General features: G+C 38.7%; 1 protein-coding gene across 1 annotated transcript; it reads right to left on the minus strand.

Moving 5' to 3' along the window:
* Positions 1–3,130: 3,130 nt before the first annotated feature.
* Positions 3,131–4,336, minus strand: LOC121366095 (KRAB-A domain-containing protein 2-like). The gene has a single exon (XM_041491639.1). The coding sequence runs from the start codon at positions 4,334–4,336 to the stop codon at positions 3,131–3,133; it is 1,206 nt and encodes a 401-aa protein (XP_041347573.1).
* Positions 4,337–13,384: the final 9,048 nt, after the last annotated feature.

Consider the following 13,384-nt stretch of genomic DNA (forward strand, 5'->3'; position numbering starts at 1 on the left):
TTCTAGAATCGTGCCCTTTACAACTATAATTTACAAATAGCCCTTTTTATTATATACATAGCAATGAAATATATAGATCTACGGAAACCATAAAAGTAATATCCTGTGAAAAGTCATATTTTCACTGTATTTTAGCTACAGTGAGAATATAGAAGTCGTATTTACTTTTTTGTAAAAGTGCATGATTAAATTATCTTCCTTGGTCTCTGTTCTTCGTATTTAAATTTGATGATTACCAATGCATCTGATCGTATTTGAAAAATAAAAAATATACTCTAAACAACTGTACCTATAAAAACGGGATACGAAGTGCAATTACGATAAAATATATAAAACAAATTGAATACGAAACTAAATAATGATGACACAATGTAGTGTCATCGAGTATAAGTGTAAGAATTTAACGGCGTTCGACTCGTTTTGTTTTTGTGGGAGTTTTTAGAGGATCGCTTTGTCAGGCATGTTTGCACCGCAGTATTGTTAAATAAATGTTAATAAAGATACATTTTAATCAAATTTCTTTTTAAAAGTCTATGGTAAAGTAAATTTTCTGGCAAAGTTCCATAGGAAGAAATATATCATGGCGTTACGTGTTTTCGATAGGATAAGTGAAAGATATTACCAAAGAGCGAAAGATATTGTCAAAAATTAGGAAATATGTATATAATAAATAGACCATTTCATGGTGTTTTTCCGAATACGATTTTTATGTCAACTCGTGATGTGTGAAAACCATGTTTTCACACATCACTCGTTGACATAAAAATCGTATTCGAAAAAACCCATGAAATAGCCTCTATGTATCGTGTTTTATGTATAACTACCCTACCTAGACAGAGTCTTCCCTAGAATAGTTCCAGTTAAAGTTATAATTTACAAATGCTCCTTAGTGCTGTTTTTTTTTTATGTATAACTGCTCTACCTAGACAGAGCCGTCCCTAGAATAGTGTCCTTTAAACTTTTAATTTTCAAGTGCTCATTTTTATCGTTTTATTTATAACTGCCCTACCTAGACCGAGCCGTCCCTAGAATAGTGCCTAGAACAGTGCTTACAAGTGCCCCTTTGTATCAGTTTTGTTGTTGTTTTTTGTTTTTGTTGTGGGTTTTTTGTTTGTTGTTGTGTTGTTGTTGTTTTTTTGTTTTTTTTTTTGGGGGGGGGGGGTGGGTGGGTTGTAGGCTATATCTGTCATACTTAGACGGATCCGTTCCTGGAATAGTGCCCTTCAAATTACAATGAAATATATGATAGTCATAGTTATATACGAAGCAAACTTGATTCTATGGCTTTCCCAGAGTCCCCCTCACCCGTTCTCCCGCACCCGGTCAGCGCTTAAATTCACCATTTAGAGCCGCTGCGCGTGCTATAACCTCACCGTGGTGCAGGGGTGTAACATTCTCTTTGAGAATGGCCAATACAGCACAAATTGAAATTTTGAGTAAAACTCAGTATCTATCTGTCATATTTGTATTTTTGCACAGTTTTTCACACAGTTTTTCTTTAAATCTTGAATTTTTATATTGATGTTGATCATCACCTTATTTATTTTCATTACCATAGTTTAACACCCAATAGCCGATGTATTTTTCGTGCTGGGGTGTCGTTAAACATTCATTCATTCATTCATTCACCATTTAGTGATTGAGATCTAAACGTAATGGGTTTGAACTCTTCTAACTAATAATGTTTGGGTTATAAAAGAGAAATTGATCACTGTCTGAAAATGGGTAATTTTGCTACCAAGATGCCAAGGGGAAAAAAACACATTCTTGGGTTATAATACTATGCAAAATAATGCTTAAAATTACTGTTAAAAAACGGCTAATTTTGCCATTCAGATGCCAAGAAAACGAGTTTAAAGCCACCCAGTTTTAAAAATTTCCCCTGGGGAGCATGCCCCCAGACCCCCCCACCCCCACCAACACCCGTTAGAAGTAATACCAAATAAGAGTTATAGTCTGTTTCACAGTTTTTATGTGGTATGTTTGAAACATGAAACTTTCTCAACTATAAAAGGCAACTTCTTGATACTTATTATGTCTGGTATTTATATACAGTAATAGGTCGTAATAATGCTAAATCAATTTCAATGTTTTCGTTCCACTAATTTTCATTATATATATGTTAAAAACAACAACAGCTCCCCAAAAGGCAACAACAAATAAACAACAAAAACTCACAAAAAAACCCAAATTAGTGAAAGGCCTATTTAAGTGTAAACAAAATAAATATTTATATTTACTTGGAGTTGATTGTGGAATGGAGTTGGAGTTGATTGGAGTTGATTGATTTGTTTCATGTATATATATGTGTTACAGTTAATCTGTATAATCAGGTAATATGTATATTACCTGATTTGTTCAGCTAATATGTATATTACCTGTTTCACTCAGGTAATATGTATATTAGCTGAAAAAATCAGGTAATATACATATTACCTGAAATATACTTCACTAATTTATACAGATTACCTGAAACGTGCAGAATGGTATTGACAAGGTTGTTATTTGACTGACTGAATGAATAACTATAAACAATAATATGCTGGCAATCTTTATTGGCTCAAAACACATACCATTTGCAACACACAGCACACACACACTACTGCAGAACAAACAACAAGATCTTTTGATCAATGTAGTCCAAGTTCTCAGTTCAAAACAAGTCTATTGATCAATGTAGTCAAAGTTCTGTTCAAAACAAGTCTATTGATCAATGTAGTGAAAGTTCTCAGTTCAAAACAAGTCTATTGATCAATGTAGTCAAAGTTCTCATCAACAACAGTTTTTGTTTATGCACGGCAGGCTGGAATGGCAGCGGGAATTGCACACTAATCTGGCTTTGAAGCATTTACATCGATTTGTCTGACACCTCTTACTTCCAGCACAGTTACATCTTGTGAAACCTTGTCCACCGCATCTTAACGCAGGGAAATGTCCTTATCTGTACAGACATCATTGGGTGAATACAAGGTCGTAGCACACACATCGAATTGGTTTCTAGAGTTCTTTCGATCCAATATTCCTCCTTTTACAGCAGTTGTATACAACTCGTTGTCACTGGACTCTGTCACAACTCCGATGATGTTCCTAGGATCTGCACATCCTCTGTCAACTGAAGGAATGGGCACTGTCACATTGCTTCCGATTTGCACACTAGAAAACACAATGCGACTTCGTTTGACCATTCTCCCTGCCTGCTGGAACTGGGCATCTCTGGCTCTCTCTCTCTCTCTCTCTGCAGCCTAATTTCCTCCTGACGTACAGAGATGGGTGAGACTGGCACAGGTTCTGCTTCCTCGCTGGATTGCTCGACTGGGTTTGGATGGGATACTGCAGACAGGAGGTCGTCTTCAGTTTGCAACCTTGCAATGACATCTTGGGGGAGGCTGGATGATATCAATCCTACCTTCGCATCGGCACCGAACAGAGCAGCAAAGGGAGAACGCTTGATTCCAATGTGATGGCTTGAGTTCTTTTGAAATTGCACAAACTTGAGTCCAACAGTCCAGTCCCGTGTGTCATTGTCACTCATCCATTCAATCAACATGTCTTTTATGTAGCAGTTGGCTCTTTCCACTGAACCCTGACTCTGGGGGTGTCTCGGCTTCCCATGAACAATGACGAGCTCAGGCCACATCTGCTTCAACTCAGTGATAACTTGCACTGTGAATTCGGACCCGTTGTCACTTTGTAGTATTGAAGGGGCTCCCAGCAGAAGGTAGATGTTCAGCAACTGATAAGCTACTTCCGATGCACGCTTAGAAGTGAGAGGACGCAGGATGCAGAACTGGGTAAAATGGTCTTGGTACACCATGATCCATTTGTGTTGACCTTGACACATAGACTGCATGTCGATGAGGTCAACTTGCGCTCTGGAACTGAAGTCCTTAGACAGGATTGGTTTGACGACAATTCCCTTGGTAGTTGTCCCTTTCCGTTTTCTCTGGCACTCGATGCACATGGACTTGAACAAGGTAATAGCATCCTGGGTGATGTTGGCGTACTTTTTGTTGATATCCTTGATTATCTTGTCTCGTCCTCCATGACCAGTAGCGATATGGGCGCGCTTGATGATGTCAAAGGTCTCCTCGATGGTAGCGAAGTACAGTGGATGTTCCTGGTTTGGCTTCTTTCTGATGAGCTTTTGAACGTCCCCACACTGCAGTAGTTTATATTTCTTAAGCAAGTAAAACTGACGCCGTGATTTCTTGGGTGCCTGGGTGGCTTCCAACAACTCGCCAACAGTCTTAATGTATTCCTCCTTAGGTAGCAAGATACACTTATTCTCTCCATAGCTCGTGTACAGCGAACGCCTGAAAGTCTCCTCTAGATCCATTTTGCTGGTGACAGAGAACACCATTGAACTGAGAACTTGGTCTACATTGATCTAAAGACTTGTCAATACCATTCTGCACGTTTCAGGTAATCTGTATAAATTAGTGAAGTATATTTCAGGTAATATGTATATTACCAGATTTTTTCAGCTAATATACATATTACCTGAGTGAAACAGGTAATATACATATTAGGTGAAAAAATCAGGTAATATACATAATACCTGATTATACAGATTAACTGTAACATATATACATACATACATATATATATATATATATACATACATATACACATACACACACACACATACACATACACACACACACACACACACACACACACATATATATATATATATATATATATATATATATATATATATATATATATATATATAAAGGCACACACATTTACCCTCTGCACCCAAGTAAATACACATTATTAGTCCATTAATTTAGTCCAGAGATATAAATATTCCGTTTTTGTTTAATACATGTACATTTAGGCTACACGTTTAGGAACGTTATCTGAAGTGGGGGAGGGGCAAAATATCTAGTAGTAGGGACAGTCTTGGGGAGATGGGTAAGAATCCATATATATAGAAAAAGAGTAGAAGAAGACCAAAAAAAACACAAAAAAACCCCGTATATTTTCGTCATGTGGGCCTGCTAGAGACACATTTGCAAAAAAAGGACTTTTAAAAAAAAGTTTAAACAAGAACTTGTATTATTATTATTATTATTATATAATTAGATTAAATGAAAAATTAAGACCACATAAAAGGAGTACAATCTTTATTCAAGAAATGAGGAAATGTGTGTGCATCCGTTTCGTTGGGTGTCTTTTTAAAAAAATGTAATTGTGTATTTTATTTAAGGTATAATGTGGAACGTTTTTTTTAATCATTGCACATGCTTGAACCATTTAAAAAAAAAAAATAGTGATTTATTCAACCAACTACACAACACGTTTTAGTCATCTTGCCCGTTAACTGCTATAAATGATCGAGTCTAAAGTTGACTCAATTCACTACTGATCAAGCCATAGGTAACTAAGGAAAAGCTTCACCACGTCACATGATAAACAATGGTGGCCAGGGGAAACATACTGGTAGCACTATACCAATTAATTTCCGGCTGGGTCAAAGTTCGAGGTGCACCGAACTTTTGATAGAGAAGTTAACACCACAAGTCCTATGATTGGTTATAAATGTGAGTGTGTTGGTTGTAAACAAAATTAGTTTCATCTGGGCTAAAAATGTATACAATTTTAATTAATCTAGTACCACTGTGTCAAGTAGCCTTGTGCTTGGAACATGTATGGGGTACATGTAAAAAAAGTACTAAAATTTTGTGCGAAACTAGGGGTGTTGTTAAAACATCTGGTTATACCGAAAATGAGCCATGAAAGGTACCATTTTCTGCAGTTAATATTTTGAGGTAGGGGTTGTAGTACTGATATATTGCATATAGTGTTTTTAAACACAAACGTTAACATGGTCGCCTATGGGATTTGAATTGGTATAGTCCAACACATAATATCGCGGCGACTACTTCCATAAAACAAATATAAATAAATAACGCAATATATATAATGGCAGATATCAAACAAGTTGTTAGCGAGCGCATGCGACATACTCTAGAAACTGAACTTGTGGTTGGTATTAACAACTTATATTAGTGGTGTTACATTGACCTACTAACGGCATAGTGGTCACGGTTCGTGACGTGGCCTACCTGTGTATATTAGAGTCGTTAGTCTCGCGACTACGTGGTAAGAATCGCTCTCTTGTTATTTAAACTAAACACACCTAAAGTCAATCGTACTACAAGAACGAAACGTTTGTTATTGTCAAAACTCTAGATTACCTTATTTCCAGGCCAAATTAATACGAACAGACGGTCGAGCCAACTCAAGACGTGATCTGGGTCATATATTTCGCGGAAAACGAAGTGAAAGTAGAACATCGGTTACAGGTTGTACTACATGTGTGTATACCAAATAAAATCCCATAGGCGACGATGTTAACGTTTGTGCTTAAAAACACTACATAATATATGCAATATATCAACCAACCTATGACCCATATATATCAGTACTACAACCCCTACCTCAAAGTATTAACTGAAGAAAATGGTACCATCCATGGCTCATTTTCGGTATAACCAGATGTTTTTACAACACCCCTGGTTTCGCACATAATTTGAGTACTTTTTTTTTTTTTTTTTTACATGTATCCCATACATGTTGCAAGCAGTGGTGGTGCACTGGCTGGAATGACAAATAGCCCAATGGGCCCACCGACGGGGATCGATCCCAGACCGAACGCGCATCAAGCGAACGTTTTACCACTGGACTACGTCCCGCCCACCTGTGATTGTTTACAGAGACGGGTTCATGATTCATCTCGCGTTTTCGTCCAATTCAAAACTCGGCAATTTGCAGGTCTATTAGATGTTCAGTGTAGTCGTCATACATGTATAGGGGCGAGACGTAGCCCAGTGGTAAAGCGCTCGCTTGATGCGCGGTCGGTTTGGGATCGATCCCCGTCAGTGAGCCCATTGGGCTGTTTCTCGCTCCAGCCAGTGCACCACGACTGGTACATCAAAGGCCGTGGTATGTGTTATCCTGTCTGTGGGATGGTGCATAAAAAAGATCCCTTGCTGCTAATCGAAACGAGTAGCCCATGAAGTGGCGACAGCGGGGTTCTTCTCTCAATATCTGTGTGGTCCTTAACCATATGTCCGACGTCATATATCCGTAAATAAAATGTGTTGAGTGCGTCGTTAAATAAACCATTTCCTTCCTTCATACATGTATTGTACGAGAAGACATATTTAGTGCATGGGAGCGGGTGCATCTCCAACATCCCGATCTGGATCCCACCCTGATCTAATTTACTTACACTTACCGCTGGACTACGTTGATGTTTACGTTTATGTTTATGTCCGTGTTAATGACGGCTAATGAACACATCTTGTTTATCATATGCTGTTAATGAATACGGCACTTACCGTTTCATGTAGATCATATATCGAGTTCCATTAGGCGTGAGATCCACCCACATGCCGTCTCTCGAACTGCCGTAAATTGTCTAATATAATCCGTCTTGGTGTCCATGTTGTGCATTTGAAAATGAAAAATTATGATCAGTTAAAAAATGGGGCTACATACAAACAGATGGTTTGTCTCCCTGTCTCTCTGTGTCTGTATCTGTCTCTCCCTTCCCCCTTTTTTCTCTGTCTCTGTCCCTGTCTCTCTCTCTTTTCCGACGCCATATAACCGTAAATAAAATGTGTTGAGTGCGTCGTTAAATAAAACATTTCCTTTCTCTTTTTGCTATCCCTCTTTCAACCTCTTTCCCTTCCCCTATTTCTCTCTGTCTCTCTCTGTCTCTCTCGGTCTGTCTGTCTGTATCTCTCTTTCCGCTATCTCTCTTTCTTCCGTAAGCGTACGAGACAGGGGGCAGGCGGTATGGGCAAATGTCCCCCTAATGCTTGAGCGAAACCTCAAATTCGGGCAAACATTATAGACATATTCGGACAAAATGTGCTAACTTGAGACCTTGTTACCATTTTATTTCCATCAATCTATACTAAAAAAATTAGTTGTGTTTCATGTAAAACTGCGTAGTGATTCGTCTGTAACCCTATATAGCTGTTTGGTAGTAATGCTAATATGAATAAATGTTGTTATTCAGATCCGGGCATTTTCGTTTAATTCGAGCCCGTACGCCTATGCTTTCTTCCTCTCTCCTCCCCCCTCCCCCTTCTCTCTCTCTCTCTGTGTGTCTGTCTGTCTGTCTGTATGTCTCTCTCTCTCTCTCTCTCTCTCTCTCTCTCTCTCTCTCTCTCTCTCTCTCTGTCTGTCTGTCTCTCTCTCTCTCTCTCTCTCTCTTTGTCTGTCTGTCTGTCTGTCTCTGTCTCTCTCTCTCTCTCTCTCTCTCTCTCTCTCTCTTTCTCTCTCTCACACACACACACACACACACACACACACATACCACAGTTTTTGATTTACGAATCGTGAGGCACTGGATAGGATGAGTAACAAAACCAACCCGTTAATGGCGATCTATTACGACCGCACCTCGTGCCCCACCCACTGCAACACGTTCCACTCATACCATACCCATGCCCCACCCCCATATGAACATTTCTAGATTAATCAGCTTTGACTGTTTTATTAATGTTTTAAAGGGACACACCCTAGTTACGTTTATTTGTTAACCATTACGGCGTTGTTTTTCGCTATTAAACCCCATTTTTCACAAATAAAATTGCACTTTACTTACATTTTATTATTTAGAATACACATTTCCATTCACCTGATGTGCTTTTTGGTAATCCTGATGTTTGTAAAACCACGAAATGCATTTTTTGCATTTTTTCACAAAACGTGTTGTCGAGAAAAAACCGTTAAGCAAGCGAGGTCCAATCTATTTTTAGAGGGGATATTTCCATTTCAATGTCACAGACGTTGGTATATCACGTGACCGTTATCATTTTGGTTCGGTTTGTTTTCTCGTGCACGGTTCGCGCAATAAACATCCGATTTGTTGTTCATTTGTGAGATTTTTCTTCACAGTTCGTGAACATTTTCAGTAACAATAAAGTTCAGACAAGTAAGTGTCTCAATACAAAACGTTACAAACCCTTAAGCAAATAATTTTGCTAAGTCTTACGATATCTGGAGAGGGGATATAGAGGCACTGATTTTCCGTTTCAGATTTTTCCCTTTTCCGTTTCATAATGTTACAAATTCCGTTTTTTTCCGTTTCAGTATTAAACAAATTCTGTTTTTGTTTCACACACACACACACACACACACACACACACACACACACACACACACCGCGCAATTAATTGATGGTGTAAAATAAATATGCAATGAGGTAAAACATGTCAGTAGTTTGTATTTATTTTTGGTTTAAATTTAAACACGAATACGCCACGACACAGACTTCGGACATTTTCGGTTTTCTTTACGATATGATCGGGAAAATAATTACAAACGATCACACTAGAAACCACTTCCCTTGTATAATTTATTTTGAACAAAGCCTGGCATACAATATGCAATTACTGCATTCCTTTGTGAGATCGGAAATATGGCAATGCCGCAAATGTTAAAAATTAATAAGCAAACATAACATATCTTTCACTTGAGTAAATATCGGACAATTTTAGCTCACAATGTTCGGTTTTTCCCGTTAAATCGCCGGGAATAAGCGAAGAAAACACGACTGGTAAAACGTCTAGATACTCTACATTTGGCGTAACATACAAAGGTACTAGTGTCGTAGCGTAGCACAGGCAGATGTCGGTGTCCATAGTTTCTAGTTCGAAAAATAATTTGTAATTAATCAAATGCGCTATTTAAAGTTAAATAATGTTTTTGAAAAAAAATAGGGAATTCTGTTTCAGATAGGTATTTCCGCGATTCCGTCCGCGATTCCGGAAAATCAGTGCCTCTAGGGATAAGACCAGGACAGAACAGTTGGAACAAGTCCAGGAGAACTAAAACGAACGCACCCCAAAGTCTGTGAAATTTGTCGTGACGTAGGCATTGTTGTGCTTCAAGCGACATCTACCGGTGACATCAGAATACTAACTTTCAAAATTATTTCAAGCAATTGGGACATGGGGATTCCCATGGTATTTATCGATATAAAACCTGCTTTTTCACTCCATTTGATAAAAACGTGATCTAAGTGTGTTACAGGTTTGTAGATTAACCAAATTATAATTTATTTTCGCTGGATGGAACTAGGGTGTGCGGCTTTAACATGACTGTTAATTAATTAGATGTGTGTTTATATGTATGCCGTGTAATGTATTCACGTGTGTTTATATGTATGCCGTGTAATGTATTCACGTGTGTTTATATGTATGCCTTGTAATGTATTCACGTGTGTTTATATGTATGCCGTGTAATGTATTCACGTGTGTTTATATGTATGCCGTGTAATGTATTCACGTGTGTTTATATGTATGCCGTGTAATGTATTCACGTGTGTTTATATGTATGCCTTGTAATGTATTCACGTGTGTTTATATGTATGCCGTGTAATGTATTCACGTGTGTTTATATGTATGCCGTGTAATGTATTCACGTGTGTTTATATGTATGCCGTGTAATGTATTCACGTGTGTTTATATGTATGCCGTGTAATGTATTCACGTGTGTTTATATGTATGCCGTGTAATGTATTCACGTGTGTTTATATGTATGCCGTGTAATGTATTCACGTGTGTTTATATGTATGCCGTGTAATGTATTCACGTGTGTTTATATGTATGCCTTGTAATGTATTCACGTGTGTTTATATGTATGCCGTGTAATGTATTCACGTGTGTTTATATGTATGCCGTGTAATGTATTCACGTGTGGGTGGGGCAGGACGTAGCCCAGTGGTGAAGGGCTCGCCTGATGCGCAGTCGGTCCAGGATCGATCCCCATCGGTGGGCCCATTGATCTATTTCTCGTTCCAGCTAGTGCATCACGACTGGTATATGTAAGGCCGTGGTATGTGCTGTCATGTCTGTGGGATGGCGCATATAAAAGATCCTTTGCAACTAATGAAAACAAAGTAACGGGTTTTTTTTCTCTCTCTAAGACTGTATGTCAGAATGACCAAATGTTTAACATCCAATAGCCGAGGGCGGGACGTAGCCCAGTGGTACAGCGTTCGCTCGATACGCGGTCCGTGTGGGATCGATCCCCCTCAGTGGTCCCATTGGGCTATTTCTCGTTTCAGCCAGTGCACCACGACTAGTATATCAAAGACCGTGGTATGTGCTACCCTGCGTGTGGGATGGTGCATATAAAAGGTCCCTTGCTGCCCTGCGTGTGGGATGGTGCATATAAAAGGTCCCTTGCTGCTAATCGGAAAGAGTAGCCCGTGAAGTGGCGACAGCGGGTTTCCTCTCTCATTATCTATTGTGGTCCTTAACCATATGTCTGACGCCATATAACCGTAAATAAAATGTGTTGAGTGCGTCGTTAAATAAAACATGTCTTTCTTTTTTTCCAATAGCCGATGATTAATAAATCAATGTGTGGAACGCGCTATCATATAATCGGCAATCCAAATGAACATAGTCGTATTTGTTGTATTCAAAAATGTTGAAACCCGCTCGTTAGAAACGCCCCGGTTCTTATTTGCCCGCCTGGCTATCAGTAGCTGACAAATCGGCTGGAGAAAACTTGCGTACGTGATGTGGCCGACGTTGTGTATACGTCGATGTGATGACACAAACCGCCTTCACCCCGTAAACGTGGACGCTAGTTTACTCAGAGATTGTCGTTTTGTCCTTCAGTCCATTCTCTCGCGCGGTGGAGACAACATCCGACTACAAGGTAAGACACGGTGTTTTCATACCTAAAAAGATAAAGTTTGTTTTGTTTATCGACACCACTAAAGCATATTGTTTTATTAAAGTGACAGTTTTTAAACACTATGGCATCTTTCTTTTTTTAATTTATTTTTTATTACAGCCGTTTTTGATCACTGAAATCAGACATTAGTTAAGATTTTATTGTTTACATTATTCATTTCTGTACGGGGCGGGACGTAGCCCAGTGGTACAGCGTTCGCTTGATGCACGGTCGGTCTAGGATCGATCCCCGTCAGTGGACCCATTGGGCTATTTCTCGTTCCAGCCAGTGCTCCACAGCTGGTGTAACAAAGGCTGTGGTATGTACTATCCTGTCTGTGGGATGGTGCTTATAAAATACCCCTTGCTGCTAATCAAAAAGAGTAGCCCATGAAGTGGCGACAGCGGGTTTCCTCTCTCAATATCTGCGTGGTCCTTAACCATATGACTGACGCCATATATCCGTAAATAAAATGTGTTGAGTGCGTCGTTAAATAAAATATTTCCTTCCTTCTTCATTTCCGTACATCCGATGTGTTTGTGGTCATCCTGGCGGTTTTAATACCACGAAATGAGTTTTTGATATTTAAAAAAACCCACATGTACGTACCTCTGAGAAGTAACGGCTATGGAGACGAACTATTGTCTATTATTTTAAAAATAGTATTTCCCCATTTTAACATTACTCTATTATAACTTTATCGAAATGTGTTACAGGTTTATAGATAACCAAAGTATGTCCCATTTTCAAAGCTTGAAACTAGGGTCTGTGAATTAATTATCGGATATTGGATGCCAAACGTTTGATAATTTGACACATACTCTTAGAGAGGAAACCCGCTACATTTTGTTTCCATTAGTAGCAAATGCCTTTTATATCCACCACCCCACAGACAGGATAGCACATTCTACGGTCTTTGCTATACCAGTCATGGTGCACTGGTTGAAACGAGAAATAGCCCGATGGGCCCACCGACGGGGATCGATCCTAGACCCACCGCTTTACTACAGAGCCGAATTATCATTAAGGAGACTATACTGAGTTGGATGCTATTAGAGAGTTTAAGATATCTCTACGCGAAACGTCCGTGAAACGTGTGAGAGGTGCCTGTCTCGCTGACGTGTTGCGTACACGTAGTTCACAAAAATAGTTTAACATTTTCATTTTTCTCACGTTGTCGTGTCGTATTACAAATCAAGACAAAAAAATTGTAAGTACTGTATTCTTAAATATAGATTCAGTTCTTTTCATTTGTTTGTGTTAACAGGAAAATAATGGACTATTTGATTGCAGGGAAATTGATTACTGTATAATATATGTGTTGTCTGACACCGAGGTAGATTTAGGAGTTTACAATGGTTAAAAACATACCTGCTTTGGGTTAATGATTTCAAAGAAATCTAAGAAGAATGAAATTATTATTGGTTTCATAATGTTCTTTAACACGTTAAAGGGACAAACCCTAGTTTCAACCCGTGAAAATTAACACTAAGTTTAGTTAATCTATAAACCTGTAACACATTTGGATAAAGTTACAATTGAGTGAAACACGAGTCTGTGACTTTGAAATGGTGAAATACCCGCTAAAAATAGACTAAAACTTGACTTCATAACTGTTACTTCTCAAACGTGCGTGTGTTTTTAAATATATGAGGAATGTATTTTGTGA

This window comes from Gigantopelta aegis, chromosome 1 (assembly GCF_016097555.1).
Source record: "Gigantopelta aegis isolate Gae_Host chromosome 1, Gae_host_genome, whole genome shotgun sequence".
NCBI classification, from domain to species: domain Eukaryota; kingdom Metazoa; phylum Mollusca; class Gastropoda; order Neomphalida; family Peltospiridae; genus Gigantopelta; species Gigantopelta aegis.

Excerpts from the sequence above, each read along its gene's own strand:
- LOC121366095 (XM_041491639.1), bottom strand. The coding sequence starts at position 4,336 with ATGGATCTAGAGGAGACTTTCAGGCGTTCGCTGTACACGAGCTATGGA.